The sequence below is a fragment of the Typopeltis vanoorti genome, chromosome 8 (assembly GCF_054136105.1).
Source record: "Typopeltis vanoorti isolate ZY-2024b chromosome 8, IOZ_Tvanoo_1.0, whole genome shotgun sequence".
NCBI lineage: Eukaryota > Metazoa > Arthropoda > Arachnida > Uropygi > Thelyphonidae > Typopeltis > Typopeltis vanoorti.
Genome location: NC_143556.1, coordinates 56683092 through 56706691, shown reverse-complemented (window position 1 = coordinate 56706691; position 23600 = coordinate 56683092). Strand labels below are relative to the sequence as shown.

The window sequence follows — 23600 nt, the reverse complement described above, 5'->3', positions numbered from 1 at the left end:
TTCAGAAATAGTATTTGTTCTTTGGTTTTGGACACCTGTATATTTATTGCAGCGATCTGCGAGTAAAGTACTATTATAGAGGGAATATTACATGTTAAAGTGTTGAATTTTCAGAGTGAGCTAGTATTATCCTCTGTAGAAAAGTTTAAATGGAAATCTTTAAATATGTAATGTTTATCCCATAACAGTGAAGCTCCAATCGATTCTTACGCTGCTGTGTGAGAACTATTTTTTTTTCAGCAGGTATCTATTGTTTCATAGACGACAATGCAACTGTCCATTGCTCAAGAATTGTTCAGTAGTAATTTCGAGCATGACAGCGACTTCTACCATCTTCTCTGGCCATCATAAAACCCGGATCTAAACCCATTGAAAATGTATGGAGCATGTTAGAAAAACAGATCCGGGAGCAAAGTCCTCTTCCGTTTAATCTGAGACAGTTAAAGGATTGTATGGTGGTCTGGTGAACGCCTGGTGGAATACCTTGTGGAATCTATGCCAAACCGCATATGTGCAGTAATCTGAGCTAAAGGAGGTCCAACTCGATATTAAATAAAAGTTTCTAAATCAATGGCCAGTATGTGTACTTCTCATCTATACAACTCCCATGAATTATTGAATTCCAAATTCATCTAGCCATAGATTGCTGTTGCGGGATGGTGTATAACAATCTTTCCTAACAATGTTTGATGCTATCCAGATGATACCAGTCCACCTACTAAATGATTCTCTTTCTTTCTCTCCCTTTTTCTCGCGCGCGTGGATTTACTCCACTAGCTTTCTCCTAGACCAGGGGTTCCCAAACTGTGAGGTGTACCTCCCTTGGGGAGGTACAGACAGAGTCCAGGAGGGGTGTGAAGAACCTTTTAGTTGTACATTATTACAGTAAATCTACCTTTCCCAAAATACTAGTTTCTTGAGTAACATGGTGATGGAGGAGGCAAAAACATTGCTTTCGTTTACGGACAGCTTGTCGAAGTCGTAAACTTACAAATCAAATCAATTTCGATTCGATGGTGGATGCTGATATGAAGGATGATCTCATCGAAGCTAAGACAAAATTTCGTTAATCAAAATATTGATGAATTCTGATGTTCCCAAATGGCCACATCCACAGTTTTGACAACTAATGCTCTTTTATCTTTAACCTTTAAAAAAACAAAATAAAATGCATTGTGTTCATTTTAGTGTTTGGATTTTCAGGGGAGGTGTGTACATTAAGATTACACTAAAGGAAGGTGTGATGGCAAAACGTTTGGAAACCCCTATCCTAGACGTTTCCCTCTGACTTAAATGTGTTTTAGCTGTATTTTCATGGCGACTGCCCTAACGAACTGACCTCTATCACATTCCTTTTAACCATATAAAAGCACACGAGCAACTGTTTCATTAACATCATACACACTTCATCTTTAAATATATTGAATCAACCTCTCATTCTCTTCTTTCATTCCATTCTATGACATCCAGCTATTCAGGAAACGTCAGGTTTCTTTATCATTAACCATATGTCCACAATGGTACGTTTGTGATGTAGGTTTTGGATCTAAATAGCTGCCTAAATTATTGTATAAAAGAAGCAAAAAAATTCTATTTTTATAGAAAAGTAGCAATTTCTTTCTTTTTTATTTTTCTTAAATAGAGTAGCAAAGAAAGAATTAAAAAAAAAAACGATAGTAAGAATTAAAATAACTTACACATTGATTATTTCTATAAAAACGAGGAACATGTTAGTCTAGCTTTACTTGTTTATTATGAAAAGAAAACTTAAATACTCAGAAAAAACTTTTGTAAGCGAAAAAAAAAAGAGAGAGATTAAAAATAGAGCGAGAGAGAAAGAACAGTCGCTATCGATTATAGGAGAAAAACATCATGACAGCATTTTAATAATCTTGTCTATCGGCACTGATCTTTCTTTAATCTTTTGGGAAATTAATCTGAAATCCTTTTGTTTACCTTGATCGCAACTTTCAACTTACTCTTATAAACTGGAAGCCGTCAACCGTGTCGGTATCAGAGGCTGCGCACCAAGCAGTCCACGCAGCGGAATGGCGCCACTGCATGACAATCAGTTTCTTACCAACAGCAACTGCCATACGTAAGTGGCTTCCTCCCGGACGACTTAAGGCATAGAGGTGACAACCTAAGTAACGTAGAAGTGCCAATGAAAACAAAACCAACTAAAATACTAGATTAATGCAAAATTCTAATTTATATAGAAGTTTAGATTTAAGTATTTGCTGGAATTCTCTTTTAATATACATACAGCAATACCATAATAAAATTATATGTAATGAAAATATACATCATTATTTTAATATTTAAATAAAACGTAATCGTTTTATTATAATATAAAAATGAAGCAACAATATTTTAGTTAAAGAAGAACTATTTTTAATTAAAATCTACTTTATTTCTTTAATACATTTGTCTAATTAAAATACACAGTAATTCTTTATTACGATATATTTTAATTAAGATCAATAGATCAATCGACCGTGAGATGCGGTGATTGATGATTGATTCATTCAATCCAAAATCCAATACCCTTGGAGGGTAATGGATGGCAATGCTGTAGCCAGTGAAGTTCTAACTGAGGTTCGGCTATTGCTGTTACCCTCCTGCCATGATCAGAGCTTTACTAGCTCAATAACACCTTATCCCTACACTGTCCTCTACAGATAACGGGGAAGATGAAAAGCATTCTTGCTTCGCCCCTTTAAGCCAGTCCTTATAAGGACTACAAGGACTAATTCTTTAATTTAACATGTTTAATGAAAGGAGAAATCTCATCTTTTTACCAGAAGTTTAAAAACCATGCTTTAATTAAAGTATATGAAATAAATTAAATTTACCTTTCGTTCTTTCTAATTTGTGTTCCCTGAGTTCGACTCTGCTTCTAACTAGAGATTCATTCTTTTCGCCTTCGAAATCCGACAACCTAAATACGTGCACCCTACTGTCTCTGCCTGAAATGAAAACTATTAGGCATTTTAAAATGTTACCTCTGAAGTTATGACACATGAAATTTTTTATTTTTATTTTTTCATAAACTATGGCTTTGATTAAAAAAAAGAAAAGAAACTCTGATATCACGTCATTATTCAGCACTTTTCCAGACCTTTCATTTATATGAAAGCCATAGAAGGCTCTCATAAGGATGCCTTTGCTTCCTTCGTAGCTGTCGGTATCACTCAAACAACGAAAGCCTTAGTCAACGTTCCTCATAATAATAACAACGTCGGATGTGCTTGGAATCGAATTGCACCGACTTAAATATATGTCTCGAGGTCAGCAATGAATAGGAAACCCACACAAAGAAATCTTTTCACGCAATGTGAAGGTAATAATGAATGGTTCTACAAAGGGTAATTTGATCTTAATGTTTGTTACTTATATTCCACCACATAGATCGACACCCAATCAGCAGGAAGTATGTGTTTTTCCTTTAATGTCCTTGTATCAAGTTCAAGAAAATTATCTTATTATATAACAAAGCGCGCCTGCACGCACGCACGCACACACACACACACACACACACACACACACACACACACACACACACACACACACACACACACACACACACACACACACACACACACACACACACACACAGTGTTATTTTAACACGTTATATGATTAGTTATTATTAGCTTATAATAAAAATATTTATCAGGCTAAATAAAAGAAGTAGCTCGCAAAATTGAACTTACAAATAGCATTTTATAAACTTAATATATAGACATTTAGCGGAGGGGGGGGGATGTTGATATTTATGTGTTCTTTAGACGACATGGGAATGTGTGACATTTATAGAATTCTACTTTTGTTTTACTTCTCTTTCCATTGGAAATCTCTGTTCGGGGTGGGAACATTTTGTCTACGACCACAGCTTCTCCTTTACTGCAAGAAGCCACACGGATATCAAAGATAAATCTTTTTATTTGAATCAAGTTCCTTTTGAACCAAACTTTATACCGCACTTGCAGTTTACTGTTTTACTTATAAAAAATAATAATTTCCTATTAAGGTCGACCACTCTGAGAAAGTGATTACAACAACTGATTTTATCCTTGGCATGAACGAATAATAAATTGTTGAATTTACCTTAAAATTCCCATTAAACGACCAAACACAGCAGTGGAAAAAAAAAAAAAAAAAACTGTTTAAAATTTTAAAATTGAAAGGAAATTACCGAATTTTCATTCACTATTTACGAGTGATAAAGTTTCTTAATTTTATTATTCGTAATATTTATAAATAGATGAAACCGATTTAAAGGAACAGTAAGTCATCCAACCGCAAAGACGACGGCATAGGAAAAAAAAAAAAAAAAAAAAAAATAGAAGTAACGTAAACAAGGTCATTCGGTGTCAGAGATCATGAAAGAATTTTCTAGGTCAATAAATCAAGTCGTGTACGCATCAACCACCCTTAACGATGTTTGAAGCTTAAAATTACGGTCCAGCTTAAAAGGCCGGAGGCTGAAAGAGTGAAGGTGAAAAAAAAAACTGAGAGTGGGAATCCCATCGGTTGTTCATCAGACTGGAAATGGTTAGCTTTGGTTTTAATTACATTCCCTTAGTGGGGGGTGGGGTTCAGCTTTTTTTTTTTTTTTGGAAAATGAATCCTGTAAAAACATTCCCACGCTGCTGACAAATTTATTAGCATTTCTAAATGCTTACTTACATGTTCTTGTCGCATACAAGAACATGTAAGAAGAAAAATAACTCCTTAACTTCTCCCAATGTTACTACAAACAAGGTATTTACGAACAAGAACGCACCAGGTGATCTTGACAACGTATATATTATGGTAATCCAAAACTCCTTGGACAAAATAAGATATTTAGGCATTCATTTTGATGCTGAACATTTAAAAATATGACATTGACGCATAGTTAATAATAAAAGTTGGCAGCGGGGAAGAAGAAGACATCGTCACCCTAGGCAAAAGAATCCCTAAAGTAGCCTTCCGTAGCTTTCGATATATATACATATATCAGATATGTCTTAGAAAAATATTACTCACCTCTTTCGGTACGAAAAAGAAAAATCCCGTGAGCTTCCACTACGCTAATTTGCTTGACTTGCACTGTTTTGTCAAATATTAGCCTGTGAACCATCCCTTCTAAAATGAAAATGAATTTCACATTGGTATTCATTTTTACAGAGCTTTAATAAATAAAGAAAACGATATTAAAATTATAATAATATACAGTATATCCTTTAAAAATAAATATTATGGCACTGTATTATTTGAAAATAATTATTCCATGTCATTGCGCAGAACTATTCCATTCTTTCAGTTTTAACACATACTTCTAACGTACAAAACTTCCTGAACCGTTCTGTGGATTTATTTTGACCGAGCTTTGATAAGATATTTTAATAAGCATAGGACTATATTTAAACGCATAGTAAACGAATACATTTTTCGAAGACATTCAACAATGCCTGCGATTGAATTCTTATAATTGTCAATACTATACTAAAAGGAATACGGAACGTATGTTAAAAAAGTAATAACTTGTCAAATTACCTTCCACGAGAAATACCCCAACTTCAGTTCCAAGAAATAGCCTGTTCTCTCCTGAGAAATGAAATAAAATTAGGCATTGAAAAATTTCAGAAATTTCCGTAAAAGAAATGAAAAATAAAACAATTTTAATTACGCAACTAAATCAATGAAACATCTTTTTTTTTTCTTTTTTTGCTAATTCTCTCATGTAAATTTCACATATTGGAAAATAAAGGAAATTTTATGTCATTTGTTCGACACTTGAAATCATAATATAGATAAAAATTATTAAAGGGATAAAAATCCTATGTTTTTATATAGCCAGTAAGTGAAACTCAAGATCGAGAACTACGATCTATGAGTTTCAAAGCCGACAAACTATCGGCGAAGGCGATTCGAAGCAAAGGTGGAGCAAGCTCCCTCACTATTCTTGATATTCTCTCATAATGTAAAACACAGCTCCTAGGAGATGTAATACTGTCATTACATTATGAGGAGAGGTCACTACCCAGACCGGTTTCAACCTGTTTTGCGGTCTCATCAGTGAGTAGGTAGACCTGGAAGATATCAAAGCTTAGTGAAAAGAACTTACATACCTTCGCTATACGAATGCCATAAAGGTGTGCTTATATTTTGTAATTAAAATGAAAAGCCAAACGGCTAGTTTTCTGGCAACTCGAAACCGGTCTGGGTAGTGACCTCTCCTCATAATGTAATGACAGTATTACATCTCCTAGGAGCTGTGTTTTACATTATGAGAGAATATCAAGAATAGTGAGGGAGCTTACTCCACCTTTGCTTCGAATCGCCTTCGCCGATAGTTTGTCGGCTTTGAAACTCATAGATCGTAGTTCTCGATCTTGAGTTTCACTTACTGGCTATATAAAAACATAGGATTTTTATCCCTTTAATAACTATTAAGTTGCCAGAAAACTAGCCGCTTGGCTTTTCATTTTAATTACAAAATAGATAAAAAATTATTTATATTTATTGATCTACGTTTATTGACCTACGTACATATATATACAATCTCATCCAAGGATGACTGGAAATCTATCGCAACTGTTGCTTGAGTATTGTGATTGTCCTACTAACCATTTACCATATGTACTGCTGTAAACTTGTGATCTGGAGCAGTGTGACGTTTGATGTCTTTGCGTCATAAAAAAAAAAAAAAAAAAATCAAATCTGCGCTAAATTTAATTCATGTTATTATTATTTTTATTATTATTAACATTTAAATTTCATAATTTTGTTCCTACTGTGCGTATGTGGATTTATATAATAAAAATATATTGAATAATTTAAAAAAAAGTGATTTTTTTTAAATTTATTATAACGCAAATGTTAAAAATACCCTGTTTTTAATTATAATAATTATAATAAATCTGCTAAAGGCTTTTCGCTCCCCAGAGGGAGTAGGTGAGGCCGCTTAGTCTTATATAACTTTTGAAAAAGGTCGATTTTCTTTAGTTGCGGTATTTTAAAAACCGAGTTCTCAGGATTAAAAACCACTACTTGTCCATGTTCCCCGAGATCCACATCTCGGGAACTGGTCGAAGAGACGGAACTAATCGTCAGTTATTATCGCGAGGTCGAGTGCATTCACACAACGAACTAGAAAATTGTTTTTCCGAATGTTAACATTTGTTAGTGTGTTCTCTGCTCGATTTTCAGTTTGGCTATAGAAATCGTTAACTCAAGAATCGGACATTTCCTATCCGATTCTTGAGTTAACGATTTTTGCTAATATAGTGGATTGTAATAGCAAACTTTTGTTTGCTATTACAATCCACTCAAGAACCATTTTAAAGTAAAATATTTTATCGTTACCATAACGATTTGCAGGCATTCAATTTATATATATATATATATATATATATAATACCGAATGCATTACATATTTGGGGAAAAAAAAATACTGAATGGAAATAATGCAGAGAGCATTGAAAATTTTCTACAATAAAGGAAAGCATAGAAAGTATTCTGAAGACTGGATAGAGATACTGCATAAAATTTGGAAGCCACTCCAGTAGCATATTCAGATATTACAACAGTATACGAAAGTATATTGTAATTAAGAATAACGCTTTAACATTTGCTTATTTCTATGAAAGTGGCATGTAAGCAAATTTCTGAAATCGCTTTGGCAATCAATATTAATTCAATGTAAAGTTTTAAGTACTTACCCCACGAGTCTCCACAAACTACTTCATATGGAAAGTCAGGATAAAAACACTGGGGCTCCCATGGCTAAAAATCAAACATGTTTGAGGAAAAATTTGCTATTACAATTCATTCAAAAACCATTTTAAAGCATAATATTTTATTATTACATTTTACTATTACATAAGGTTCATTTATTTTGTTTATTTCTTAATTTACAAGTAGAGCTTCTCTTCTTTCAATGCATTGATTACTTACTTTTCTCAGTAGTTGTTTATTTCAAAACAATATAAGCATTTCTAAAATAGGTGTATTAACGCTACTTTTTCTTTCTAGTAATATTTTTTGTTAAATATGAGAATAATAAAGAAATAATTTAATATATAATATTTACTAAATTATTATTTAAGACTAATTTTCATAAATAATAATTTGTTAGATATAATATATAATAAATATAACAGAATTGCAATCCAACGCAAAATAATTCATCTCCAAATATATTACGTGATTGTCAAAATTAGTTCTTTTTAATATACGGTTATTTTTTATGTTGTTTTAAAAATGGCATCAAAGTACCAAAGAAATAGTTTGTATAAAGCTGTGCCTTTCCTTCTAAGCACAGATTTTTTTTTTCTCAGGACCAGCTTCAGATTTTGAATATTAAAATATAATTAAGATTATGCACTTTTTAATATAACTTGTTATATGCTAGGTTGTGTAAGGTAACAATACATTATTAGACAACCCAACTACGCTATGCAAAGCAAAGAATGAATACTAGTTATAAAAATCAATACGCAGGAAGGTCAAACGCAGCAAAAATGGCAGAAGCTAATATTAAATAGCCTGCATATTTTTACTTTCGATCTAAATAAGAAAAATGATAGAGTTGGGATGATACAGAGAAGGTATCATATGAAATAAAGATAAAAAAAATCTTAATGAATATTGAAATGGATAACTTAAGAAATAGATACCTCTCTTTTAAATAGGCTGGTAGTAGCAAGGCTAGTTGGTGCATCTCCTTTAACGATTGTGTCAAGCTTTAAGGCCTATAAGAAAGATAGAATATATTTGACTGAGTTTAACTTTTAAGTTATTTGATTATTTTAAAAAGATAATTTCACAACATATAGTAAGCTAATCACTAACTATTTAAGCCTAATTTCAATCACAATGTTCTCTGTTTATATAAGTCCGATAAGCTGAATTAATTTAAAAGTGGAAAAAATGTAAAAAAAAAAAAGTATTGTAATACATTTATTTCAGCCAAGTGTCTAGGTCTCTTTTCGATTCGAGGATATTAGCCCTGTCAGAGACTGATTGGTTTAGATTAACGACGGTTTGTTATTTCAGTCCTGCATTCTAAGAGAGGTTGAGAAAGCGTTTTATGACTTGAACAGCTGTTCTGTTTACGTTCTTTGTAAAATGAAATATGGTTTCAATTTTCTTCTGCCTAGTTATTTATAACAAGTTATAAGATATTACTGGAATAATGGCTCGAGGAGGCAAAGACAGAAAGAAATAATTAATTCAGGAATATGATTAAAAAAAAAAAAACCTCGGTTTAATCTTTCTTCAGAAACAAAAAATAATCTACAAGGAAAATTAATATTCAAAACCATATATTAAAAGTATTCGTTTCATTTAGAAATCGTATAATATTTGATTCGCTTATAATTAAGGTGATAAATAACTGTTGAGACTAGTTTGCGCTTCAAATTGAGCAATTCTCTTCAAAAATCTTAAACAGCATAAAATATAATTAAATACGCCAGCGAAGTTTCTCAATAAACAACGTTAAAACTATAGAAGCACAGAAAAATTTGGGCATTGCTATAATATATCATGTCTATTCCACTTACAGTATGTTATCTACAAGAAAACAAAATGCAATGAAGAAAAAGCAATATAAATATCAATAAAAATTACATATTTAGGCCACTACAACCTAAAAGAAAAAATTCTTTCTGGATTTCTGTTTATTATTATTTTTTTTTTATGTTTTTATTATTTTTATGTTTAATTGTTACTTTACTTTCATGCTTCGTATTCTGTTTCAATTAAATGTACTAACCGAAGCATGAAGAAATTCCTTCACTTCTAGTTGAGAGATGTGAATTCGATTTAACATTTGGAGGATTTTTTTCCTGTTTGTTCTCAGCAACTAATCAGTTACTTTCAAACTGAAGAAAGGTTTACAACATAAAATATTTTTCTTTCACGGAAGTTGTTCAGCGCAGTTTTTAAATTGTAAAAAATGCAAAATGTATCTTGATATAAATTTTTCATTCAAATAAATTCTACAAAAAATCGGATGGGATTGTGATGAAAATATGCAATAAATTATAAATAGAATCAGATTGTTTACTGAAATTATATTTAACAGACTGATAGAATTATATGATTCTCATGTCAAGGATTATTATTCAGATTTCAGAACTATATTTTAAACTATCGACAAACAAAATATTTTTTTCTTTTCTTTTGGGTACATACCTGGCCGATTCTAACGAATTCTACTTGTCTAGCTTGTTCTTTTCTGCGGGTTCCTTTCGAGGCTTCGGGCAATACATCACTGAAAGCTCTCCTGTTTATCATATTCTGGAAGGTAAACATATGAATGTTTGGATTGGTCTTTTTGGAAGATAATTCATTGTTTTTTATTTAACCAAAAATCTTAATGGCTTTTAAATTACATTATCAGGAGGGTATATAGAAGAAATGCTTATTTTTTTTAAGTTATTTACATTCAAAATGAAAATAATAGTGGTGATAATATAAGTTGGAAGAGGCGCTTAATCACTGTTCTCCCCCACTAATCTTCCTGATTTGGTTACAAATCTGGTTCAAAAATATCTATTTCCTCATTTCTGTTATTAGTAATCAGAGATAGCTGCACATTACCGAGGACTGAATTTATAACGTTTTTAAGTCCATTTCCACCTAATTATTATTATAGATAAAAATGATTTATCTTGGTTAAAAAGCAATTGCTAATTTTCATTCTTCCCTATTCTCTTAAAAATAAAAATTAAAAAAAAAAAACTTAATTTCCCTAAACTTATTTCAGGTAAAATACCTATACAGTGTGTCTGTGTGTTTTGATTTTTCATTTGAATTTCCAAAGTACCATACTCTAACAGGTCTGAAAATCAAACATAGTTTATATATATATATATATATATATATATATATAAACTTTTATTTCATGAACATTTTCTTATAATACATTAATTAAATGTAGTAAAATAAAATAAATTAAAATAATAAAGCACTTATGTTTAATGTTATTCTGGACATTATATTTCAGATTTAAATTGAAAAGGGTAAATTATTACAATGTAAACAAAACGGGCTTTTACCAATTGGTGTTGGTGCTGGCATTTACTGAAACTGTTTGGTAAAAGCCCGAAATGGAAGCATTTTTCGGACTTTTACCACCTCACTATGGTAAATGCTAGGATTTACCACTTTTCACACTTTTACAGTAACATATATACAAACGGTTTCCTTTAAAATTAAGGATCTTATAACTTATTTAATAAATACTCAGAATTTGACTTTAATTTAAAAAAGATGAGTTAAATACAGATGAGTATTAACGTAGTTATGAAAATAAATGGAAAATTCTTTCATACTCTAATATTGATATTACAACTTGGTCCAGAATATGAGCCTTCATATGGACTCTAAGAAGTTAAACCCAAAACACAGTTATTTCACGGAAATCAAATCTATGCTATACAATTATTATTATTATTATTTGACACTTGCAGGGAGTCCAAGGACTCATCCAGGGAGGGCACCTGCTCTACAACTCTGTCTCCACCATTCAATCACCAACTGACCGCAACTACACCAACGCCATCTACTGCTCACACCACTGGTATTTTCACAGACAATCACAAACATCCATGTCCACGGCGGGATTCGAACCCGCAGCCTTTTGGCTGGAGAGCAGATACGCTATCCATACGGCCAACCAGACCGGCAATTAACCCTTGGGAGCTCGCAGTGGTAAAAATTGCAGCATAGGTCGCGGTATATCAGAGAGATACATTCATTACTAGTATGCGCTAAAATGCAATAAAACATAAAGAAAAACACTGCAAATATAATACATGATGGTACAAATCAATTGGATATTGAATCCAACATTATTTCACAGCCGAATATAGAAACTACAAGAGTTTCGTGCCAAATATATATAGAAACTATAAAAGTTTCGGAGGATGCAAGCATAAGCAACCTTATGGGTAACTCCTAGCAAAGGTGGAGTAAGCTCCAGATCACTCTCCTTAGTATTTTCCATAATGTAAAGCACATCTCCTAGACTCTAGAGGGCATGTATGATAAATAAGCCTTTGGCTCTCTATTTAAGTAATACATGATGGTTTATTTATTTTCAGTTACAATCTAGAAATTATTGAACAAAGAATGAAAAAAAATAATAATAAATAACTAAACGATAATATACTGACATGGAGGTCACGGTATATCTCTCAGATACAGAATTAATATCACAAACCTTTACATAACATGTGTTAAACCAAACTGACAGCAAAAAACAGTGCGGAATATCACTCGTAACATATGAATGCACAGCTACTCATGACCTCCAAGTTATACACTGAATTGTTTAAGAATATTTATATTAAACATTTTGCATGTATCTGTCAGATCAGTTGCGAGCTCCCGAGGTTTTGAAGCAGTGTTTCTCAACGTGGGGCGTACGCCCCACAGGGGAGCAATTTGAATATTTTGGGGGGCAATTAGAAAAATGTTGCATTCGTCACCTCATCACCGATATACTCAAAAAACTCACCATTGTCGGCCATAAATTGTCGATGTTGCAACCCTGACTTTCCGAGAAAAAAAAGCTGACATCACTAGTACAGCAGTCAACATAAATACAGTATCAAGAACTCTCAGAAAACAAAATGATGAGTCTATTAGAAATTTATTTAACATAAAAGGAACAATGGCATGGCTTTCTGACGAGACAGAAAACGAAATACCGAAATTCAACTAGTTTTACAAAAAAAAAATACTGTTGCCCTTCCATCATCATATTTAGTTGAATGTGGCTTCTTTAGTGCTGTAAATGACTTGCTACTGAAAAAAAGAAATCATCTGCATATCACAAACCATGGGGATTTGAGATCGAAAATGACTAAATTAGTACTTCAAATAAAAACTCTTTGCAGCAGACATCAAGCTCAAGGATCGCATTAACTTGGATTTTATTTTCCCGCGTTCAGTTCGATTTATGTTTTATAATACACAAAGTGTAATATCAAATTTATATTCATTGAAGAAAGTCAAATTAAAAACAGTTTTACCTATGTTCCTTTTTTATTTAAAATACATATTTATATTATACTTTTTCAGAACTTGTCTGACTATTATGCTAGGGGGGGGGCATGAAAATCTTTGAGGCGTTGAGGTGGGGCATGATCCACTGATTTAAAGTCTTCATTTCCAACCTCAGTGACTTTCGATATCTTTGATAAAGTTCTTTTTTTTTTTTTTTTTTTGAGTACATCATGGACTCATCCTGTTAAAGTTCAAAAGAGAATACATATTCCACTCTATCTCTATTTTAAGCACGTAAAAATATCAACTGATTAATGATAAAGGATAAGAATCTGAATTTATTTGTCTTCTTATGAAAAGGACTGAAATTCTTACTATATCTCTAGCAAGCCGAAGTATACCACTGTTGTGAGATGTAACAGAGAAAAGATTATTATTATTATTGTCGTTGTTTTTGTTTCGATTACACCGCGTTTTGCACCAACTAATTATGTCTTTCCCTTTTTTTTTTGTCATTAATACCAAGACTGGCAGACAGTATGGCGAATTTAATAAATAAAATTGTGAAAAATGCTTTGTCTGTCAGATATTCTGATTAGATATCCGCTAAGTAAAACAACTATTCTTCCTTCCCTCCCCCTTTCACGACTGAATCATAATATGTTCCTAGAGATGTGTTTGCAAGTTCGTAAGTTGACTTTATTTTTATTTATTTATTGCATAAGATATATTGTTAAACCAAAAAGTCGAGGAAACAGAAGCAGACCGATGAAATGCTAGGCCGAGACCGAAAAAGACCACCTGGCCAAGATTTGTGAAAGGAGGAAGATACTGTTCAACTTATTAATATAATTAATATTAATAAATTAATATATATTAATAATATTATAAATAATATTAATTAATATATATATTAATATATTGGCGAACTTTGGGCATCTTAAAATGTTTGTAAACGCGGAGTTATGTATTCATTAAATGAAAATCGACTGTTCTATGAGATAGAATGGGAGTTCATATCTTTCATCACCGGCTTGTGGAGTCTAAAAGTTGTGATGAGGGTCAGCAGATAGTGAGAGAGGAAAAGAAAAAGGTAGAGTGGATAGTAGTAGGTAATAAAGAGGCCTCAGTCGACCTGCTTGGCCACACATAACCTATTAACAGGTCTGCGGCCAAGCAGATCTCCGACATCATCTCCCTATATCCGTTCTTACAGCTTTTGAAGGGTCAACCATCTCTTCAGATGTCTGACTGCCGAAAGAAGCAAAACAAATGAAAGAGAACACAAAATAAACTAAGGACAGTAAAGAAAAGACAGGTGAATTTCGAATTTGGAATAAAAAGAGAGGGGGGAGGAGCCCGGCCCGAGTGATGTAAGCCTTCGCCGCTCGGGTTCTCAGGTCAACCCCTCCTGTATGAACTGAATATAAGACCTACTAAGACGGAGGAGAAAGAACAAAGGGAAAAGGGGGAAAAATTCAAAACCTTTTAGTCTTATTATTTTTTTTCCCAAAGATCCTTCTATAAAATTTATCATAAACCCAGTCGCACTTCTCTTCAATATCTATCTTTTCCATTTTCTTCAAGGTGTTACTTGGGTTTTCTCAGTAGTGCATAATTCCTCCAGAGGGCCGTTTAGCTGGTCTGGCGTGGTTTTGGAAATGTCCTCAATAGAGAGGTCTTTCCATTTGAGACTTATTTTGTTATCCTGCAGAAGGAATTCTGTTTCGCATCTTGCATTGACTATTTGTTGGTACACTTTATCTGCAGAAGCAATCGGTCCTCTAAATCTTCTTAAAAAAAGTGCAGCCCCGTTTAAAAAACTTTTTTTTTTTTTTGGCAGGGGTGGTTTCTTTGTTAGTTTCTTCAGCAGTGTTTATGTTGTTCAGTTTTGATTTTTTTTTTGGCTCTACTAGTTCTGGGCTTCTTGGTCGTTTTTCGGTCTCGTTGGTGGCATCCATTTCCTCTCTTTCGTTTTTCCCCTCTGATTTGTTTACTTCTTCCGTAACAACAGTCGCGGCTTCTTTCCCGCCGTGGTTCTTCTCTTCGTCTGCCGCTGTCTCTGTGGTGGCGGCCGGACCCTCTCTCTCTCTCTGTGTTGACAGGTGCAGTTTCTGTGATGTCTTCATTTTTTTCTGTTATCATAACCTCAACAGCGGCTGCTTGAATGCTAAGTTCTTCTTGTTCTGTTGCTTCTGGCTTTTCTCTTTCTATGGTTTTAGCGGTACGATAGTACCCCCCCCCCTTGCTCTTTCGGCATGTGTCCCTTAGGGACAGACGTCTACCTTGTGCGTTTCCTCTCCGCATTTCAGGCAAGGCGCCTGGCACTGACCTAGGGCATGTCCTGCCACTATGCAGTTCCTGCATTTATTTTTGGGGCAGTCTGCGCTAGGTGTTCCGTAGAACCGCACCAAAAACACTGTTTTCTTACCCCAGGATAGTTGACTAACCTAAAAAGATCAACTTATATATAAATAAATATATATAAATATATATAAAAAAAAAAACTTATATATATAAGAGCGAAAAATTCCCTTATTTCAATTGAAATATATAAGAGCGAAACATGCCGTTATTCCAATTGAAAAATAGTCCTTAGCCTTATAAGGACTGGCTTAAAGAGGCGAAGCAAGAATGCTTTTCATCTTCCCCGTTATCTGTAGAAGACAGTATAGAGATAAGGTGGTATTGAGCAATTAAAGCTCTGATCAGGGCAGGAGGGTAACAGCAATGGCCGAGCCTCGGTTAGAACTTCACTGGCTACAGCATTGCCATCCATTACTCTCCAAGGGTAATGGATTGAATGAATTAATCACCGCATCTCACGGTCGATTGATTCAATCTCCTCGGATTGAAAAATAGGAACGAAATATGACCTTATAAGACACTTCATGTTTTAATTAAATAGGTGTTATGTAAACTTTTAAATTTGTTTAGATTTTTAATATTTTTTCGATTTCTGAAGTACATTAAAAGAATTTTAAGATTTATTTATAAAAAGAAATATAATTTTAATTTTTTGCAATATTTATAAAACTTAGTGTAATCACTTTAGTTCTTACTGTGGGTATTTTCTTCGTCTGAGATTAATTTCAGATTAATTTCCTGAAGTGATAATTAAAATGCGTTTAATGGAAATACGCTTCTTTAATAGTTGCAGTTTAGTTTATTCTAAATTAGAATTCTTACCCCTCGATGCTCCGCCATGTGTTCCGAATACATATCTTTTATGAGCATATCCAATGTTCTTTCTCGTTTCTGAGCAAATGTCGGCGTGTTAAAAGCTGCTTTTTCTCCATTGATAACTAGAAAATAAAATGATAATTTTAATTTTTTATCTTTCTTTATGGCTTCACACACACACACACACACACACACACACACACACACACACACACACACACACACACACACACACACACACACACACACACGCACATTTATTAAATTATTTAAATATTCTAAATGTTTGTGTGTGTGTGTTGAGGAAGCCATAAAAAAAGATAAAAAAAATAAAGACTTCAAAACTAAGTTTTTATTTGAAAAATAAAGTTTTTCGATGGTTGATATTTATCAAGAGAGAAATAATGCAAACTATTATTTAATTTTAAGATTTAATTAACTAACAATGAACCAACAATGCACTTACGTTTAACTAATAGAAATTCCCTAAATTCTGACTCGTTTTCAAAGACAGGTGGATAAGGCAACGTTGGTCCGAACAGAGGAACAGATTCTTCCGAATATACCGACAGTCTGTGAGAAATAGAGATAAGATAATTATTCCTTCCAGAACGGGAACAATTATAAACTACATTGCTAAGGAAAAATCTATTTACGTAATGTAAAAGATAAATCATAAAATAAATCCAAAAAACTATAGTAATTTTCAATACCAGATATTTGACGGTAAAACTGTTCATTTAAATAATAAATATACATATGATGATGATGATCACGTTTAAAGATGATAATGTTACTTAAAATGATGATAATGTTGAAAATAAATTTGAGGCCAAGAAATACTCTTACCTGTAGGAATAATTTTCTTTTTCGTGCGTTACTACGGCGAAAATGTCTTTTCTGAATTAAGGTTTTGAATAAATCAAGTTAAGAAACGTTTCTGAGTTCATTTATGCATTCTCCTTTCAACAATAATCGAATACTTTGTATAATTCAACAAGATAATTACAGGATGTTACTTAATGTTATTCAGTGAAAATTTCACGACTTCTTTTAGTATTGTTTATTGGTAATGATATATATATATATATGTCTCTGGAAATACTAGTAGTGGTGGTCGGCGGTAGATGGCGTTGGTGTAGGTGCGGTCAGTTGATTGAGTGGTGGAGACAGAGTTGTAGAGCAGGTGCCCTCTCTCGATACGTATTTGGACTCCCTGGAGGTGTCAAATAATAATAATAATAATAATAATAATAATAATAATATATTACAAGAATAATTCAAATTAAGACAATAATGCTTATATCATTAATTCATACAAAGACTCAAACATAACATATAGTTCGACAATAATTCATACAATGGCTCAACAGTCTAGTACACCCATTTATACATAAGTGAGTCTGAACAATTGAAAGATCAAGTAAGTTATGTGTGGGGAGGAGATGAAAAAACTAGAGATAAAAAACAAACCAAAGATAATACATTAAAAAGTTTTTTTTTTTTAAATAATCAGTAAAATAAAAAAATAATAAAATAATGAGAAATTTTATTTTCTTGGTTCTACCAACTGGGAGATTTTTTTAATTATTTTACTGATTTTTTTTATTTTTTTTTATTCGTACATGAAAAAATGCAATTATGTTAAATAAATGCAGAAACATCATTTTTCCAAAACTGCTGGAAAAGGATACGCGTGAACTGTGATTTTATCATCGTGGGCTTAAAATTTAGATGATCTTCGTGAGTCCCTTCTAAAAAGATGATGTTGACAATATCATTTCCGATATGCCGTTTCCTCTCTACCTAAGGAAAAATTCAATCATTAACTATGTGAATCGTTTACAATTCTAATCACCGATTGAGCTATGAATCAGTGCACCTTGCACAGAACAGGTGTCATTAATATTTATAATAAAATGATAAACACAATAGTAAAAATGTTTATTATTAAAATTATGAATGTATTCTACACAATTAATCCCTCAACGGTATACAAATCGAATTAAAATATCTCAGAAGTAATGATAATACTTAATTCTGCAGAAAAATATTATTTTTTTATACAAATATTAAAATACTTCAATTCTGAAAGAAACAGATCCCCCTCCCCCGCCTTTATTTTCTAAGTTCGTTGTGTGTGTGTGTGTGTGTGTGTGTGTGTGGTGGGGCGGATGAATGGAAACTTGAGCAAATCTTGAATTGACTTTTATGCACGCATAGTTTTTACCCCAAAACTATAGTTATTTCTAGTAAACTGTGATTATATGAAAAATGTGAACAATATTTCATGTATAATAATTATTATTACTTGTATGTATGTGTATATGAATCAAGCAACCAATTATGCAAGTTACGACAGAAGTTATTATATCATATTATCAAGTATCCTTGCAACTACACTCTTACTCAAATTCAGGGATGATCCTTAGTTTTCCCACGCCATGTATACAGAAAATTTTCGATGCCATGTATCGAAAATTTTCTGTATATCACTCCTATAAAATTCCTTCAGTAACTTAAATATTTCTGTCATATCCCTGTTTTCCTCCTATCAAGTAATTTCTATAACCCACAAATCTTCCATCTGTCCTCATCTGTAGGAGCCCATAGATCTGCCTCCATCACGATCACACTCCTCTGAATCCATTCCACATCTCTAAGGAACCTAGATGATCAGATCTATGCTTTATCTCTACTTGTTTCTATATTCTTCAATAACCAAGTAATCCTATAAACACTTTTAGCCATTTTTACAATATGATCTCTGAAGTTTAACGCGTTTCCACTACCACCCCTATATCTCTATATCAAGTTCCATCAATGTAGTATACATCTTGTAGTTTTTTCATCCCAAAACATAATAACCTTTCACTTTTCCGCATTAAATTGATAGCCATTCTTCTTTGCCCGTACTGCCAGTCTATACAAATCGTGCTACAAGATCTCTGGATCATTTTTGTTAACGATTCCTGTACCCAGTTTTACATCCTCAGAAACTGAATATTTCCCCTCAGATCATTTCCTGTATTATTAATGTACAGTTAAATAGAAGTTGCATGAATAAAGAGCCGTGTGGCACAGAGCTAGTCGCACACTGTCGATTGGATTCTACGTCTCCATAAACTACTGGTTAATTGGATTAATATTCACGTCGTCCGTTTCATATATAAAACCTATAACTGCTTCGATTTATGTAACAGATTTTCTGTAAGTTGGCTGTGAAGACTCAAACTTGAAAGTCATACCGATGTGTCAGAATCTTTTTTCTGTATTTTTTTAAAATTTATTTATGTTTTTTATGCAATTTCATTCTACACACTGAATTTATATATTCTTAAGATTATAAAATACGTTAAAATATTTTTTTTAATATAAAATATAAGAGTTTACACCGACATAATTTTTTCATTTATGACTCTTTACCCAATTAAAGTTTTCCAAACCTCTGATTTTTAGCATCGCTTTGAAAAATGGACGGCTTTGTCGCACACACAGCCTTGGCATACTTCTCAGAGAATCAAGGTTTTGATAAATAAGGACGAAAATTTAAACTTTAATGGGAATAAATGTTTCCTTATTGACTGGAACTGCTTCAGTGATATTGTCAGTGCAAATGTTTGCATTAGAACACTGAAACAATGATCCATCCAATGAAATGAGGCAGAAATTTCACAAAGATTATATGCTTAGCATTCTTAAACTGACAGGTTTCCATTTTAATGAATACAAGTTTATACCAAGAGTAAACTTGTCATTAATAATAATAATAATAATAATAATAATTTAATGGAATATTATGAAATATATGCGGCAATAAGAATTTTTAAAATTTTTACTATATATTTCTTACATTTATAATACAACAAGAAACTGAAAAGAGAGCATACCTGCTGTCGATTGTCTTTTGAATAAGGCAGCAATGTGGAGACGTGGAACATGATTTCATGGCCTTCATAAATTGTATATACAGAAAACCGTCCGGTCATATCACCTAAACATGAAAGTATATTTTAAATTTTGAACAAAAAAGAAGACTTTTTTACATAAAAACAATGCGTTGTTATGTTAAAAAATTGTATTATTATTTAAATAGATAAACTGTTGATGCGAGCTAATATATTATCATATTCACATACCTTTTACGTCCAGTCCACCTCTGTACTTATCCCATCCTTTTAACCTCACTTTGTCTCCTAACAAGGCAGTAAATCTTTCGAAATGTTTGCTTCCATTCTCTAAAAACATAAAGAATACATTAATTTTATACTTTTTTTCTTTCCTTTTTTATTTTAAATTTATTTTTTAATTAATTTATTATTATTTTTTTTGTAAAGAAGAAGAATACAGTGTTTATTAATTAATTTATTTTTTAATTTTAAGTACAAATTATCGTATTAACATTTTGATAAGATTTTGAACTGCCTAAATAATCTTTATTACATGGAATATTACAATAGGTCGTTTTTATTTATAAATACATGAATTATTTTCATTCAGAAAGTTTCATCAGTTCTTCAGAAGTAATCATCTATGACCTTGATGTTTTACTTAATTTGGTATATTCTCCTTATTTCTTGTTTTCTAATAAAACTTTTTAAAGATTATTATTTTTTAATTTACTATAAAGTAAATTATACTTGCCAAGAAATTATATTCTTGTTTACTCTTTTACTAAATTTTAAGCAAACAAAATTTGCGCTCGAATTATCTTCACCGCTACTCTACTTGTATATACATATTGACTTCACATGATTATTAGTATCGCAAAATGCAAAGCACACTTCCTTGATGGACGTGTATATTTATCCCAGTTTTTCGTTAACTACTCCGAGATTTTCAGGGGCATTAACGATACTTATAAAGTAAGTTTAAGGGAAGGAATTTTATTAATTCATCACATAATTGGTTTTGAATTTGTTTCATGTTGTTGCTGACATTATTTTTGCTAATGTGAGTCTTTTTACTTTCCAAATATGACAACAGCAGTTGTCATATTTGGCACTAATCACATCACATCACATAATATGTTGTTCTTATCGCAAATAAAAAGTAAACATAGATACGAACTACTTATCTATGTTTACTTTATTATTATTATTATGTTGCAGGCGATCGATCAAATCCTTATAAGATATCAGGGTAAAATATTTTACAAGTATTTTACCCTGATATTTTTACAAGTAAAATACGAAAATATATCATTCTGAAGTACATCTAAAACTTAAATAAATACATTTAAGGTTATTGCTTCCTTCCGATTCTTACCATTACTAAACATTTCATCGTCCGTTGTCTGGCCAAGTTTTGCATAAAGGACACCAAACTTAAAGTTCACAGAGCCCTAGAATACAAAACAAGAAAAAATAAAGAGAATCATGATGTGATAATTATATTTAAATATTGTTATCTTATAGGGTTTTTATATATGAATTGAAACGTAATTTTAGGAAGAAAAATTACTATGCAAAATAAGAACCAATATTCAGACAGTCCATAAATTTACATTAGCGAGAAGAGTTTTTATTTATTCACACATTCAGTTTTTTTTTTTTTTTTTAATTATTAACAGTGGTCTGAAATTCAAGTAACATAGTCCTCACGATGCATTTCAAAATATTGTTACATAAACTGAATGGAATAAGTCATTTTTCTTTTTTCTTTTTTTTTCCTTTTCTCCCCCCCCCCCCCCCCAACTTATTGCTCGCGACCGAGTGCCAGACCGAGTGGAAAGAATTCAAATAGGTCACCATTCTATCTTCGTGAATATTAACATTATACAATACTTCTTTAACTGAATAAATATTGTTAAGTAATAGAAACGTAAAAATTAAAAAAATTCTTCTGTTCATAACTATATGTAACTATATAACTACAACTTAACAAATGTGACGGAGCATTTCAAGTTTGCTTCAAATTAAAAACAAGTCAGAAGTAGACTGAATGTGGAAGACGATCTTCGATGCACACTTTCCTCAATAGTCCTCAGGATTAGTCCTTATTCGCAAATTCTCAGGATCCTAGAAGGAAGCAGACCATACATCAAGTATGGTCTGCTTCCATCAAAAATTTAATTGCCATGGACCTAAGATATAACACGCATGATACCACAGAACGTGATAGCAACAACTAGCAATGTTCCAACACGCACACTGTAATGAATTTATTATTTGTATTCTGGTTTATCAATTATATTTAACAGTTGTGAATTTATCAAACACATCTAATATGCATGATTAATTGCTAATACTACCGATCACTGAAGCGAGAGCCGTTGCTGGAAGGTTGCCAAGAAGAGTCAATTCATGTTGAAGGGGAGAAAGGAATAAGGAGATGTACGAATTCGTCATCAACACGCGAAATTACGTGCTTTATACGTAAAATTTTCCAACTGTTGTACAAGCAAAATAGTTACCACTTTAAAAACTAGAATTTTCATAAAAGAAAAGCTAATTTTTTGACGTGTAATAACAAATACGCATCCCACGATACGCATTGATTACCCTATTATAGGAATGGTTTCGCCTTTTTCTTCCATGCGCAGAAGTGTCGCATCTTTGGTCGAACAGTAGGCTTTTGTCGTATAAAACTTTCATGTACCAGTACCAGATGTAAGTATTACGACTTACGAAACTCGTCGGGTTATAATTGTTATATATTTTTTTTTTATTAAACTCTTTATTCATATTATAATGTGGTCTCAATACCGAAAACTTCCCACAAACATAGCCTTTCCACTAGGTCAACAATAATATCATTTTTTGGGAAAACAAGAAATAAATTCCAAGTTCACTTCGTATTCTTTAAAAAAAAAATAAATAAAAGTTTTTAATTCCCTGAACATCAAGAGCTACTGCAGAAAATTACTAAATTTGAATTTGGAAAATGATTACAAACTATTGTTTATAACAATATACCATTTATCAAACTATAAATGTTAAAATTTTAAATTTGAACTCTGTGTTAATTACATAAAATATCTGGTCTATTGTCACTAATCTGATAATTATTAGTCATTATTGGACACATTAATTATAACACTTTGTTGGCATGCTATCGAACTTACTTCTTGTTCTTCTAACAACAGCAAATCCTGAGAAATAAAATAAAATATTATATAGGCCAAATAATTATTGTGAATATTAATTAACATTTTTTAAATAAAAACATAATTTTTATATACAAGATTACTTAAAACTAAAAGTTGTTTGAGATGTTTTTAATTTTTTAAAATATATTTAGGATTTTTAAAAGATATAATTGATGTTATTAATACACTTTTAAAATCTTAATATGATGGGAATATATATTTAATTTATCTGATTGTATCTGATGTCGGACCGGAAAGAAATAATACCCTTGGAGGGTAATGGATGGCAATGCTGTAGCCAATGAAGTTCTAACTG

At 32.0% G+C, this 23600-nt stretch overlaps 1 protein-coding gene across 1 annotated transcript in view; it reads right to left on the bottom strand.

Annotated features, from left to right (window-relative positions):
* The window catches only part of LOC150104009 (GTPase-activating Rap/Ran-GAP domain-like protein 3), a 135230-nt gene that overhangs the window by 19041 nt on the left and 92589 nt on the right, over nt 1-23600 (bottom strand). Inside the window, exons 8-21 of the mRNA XM_090396376.1 lie at nt 23261-23287; nt 21463-21538; nt 20334-20432; nt 20085-20188; nt 17889-18000; nt 17044-17089; nt 16661-16767; nt 16201-16316; nt 10192-10296; nt 7713-7776; nt 5545-5595; nt 5035-5133; nt 2856-2969; nt 1980-2143 (exon numbers count right to left, since the gene is read on the bottom strand). Coding sequence (XP_090252502.1) covers nt 1980-2143; nt 2856-2969; nt 5035-5133; nt 5545-5595; nt 7713-7776; nt 10192-10296; nt 16201-16316; nt 16661-16767; nt 17044-17089; nt 17889-18000; nt 20085-20188; nt 20334-20432; nt 21463-21538; nt 23261-23287 — 1284 coding nt within the window. The remainder of the gene's footprint in view (nt 1-1979; nt 2144-2855; nt 2970-5034; nt 5134-5544; nt 5596-7712; nt 7777-10191; nt 10297-16200; nt 16317-16660; nt 16768-17043; nt 17090-17888; nt 18001-20084; nt 20189-20333; nt 20433-21462; nt 21539-23260; nt 23288-23600) is intronic.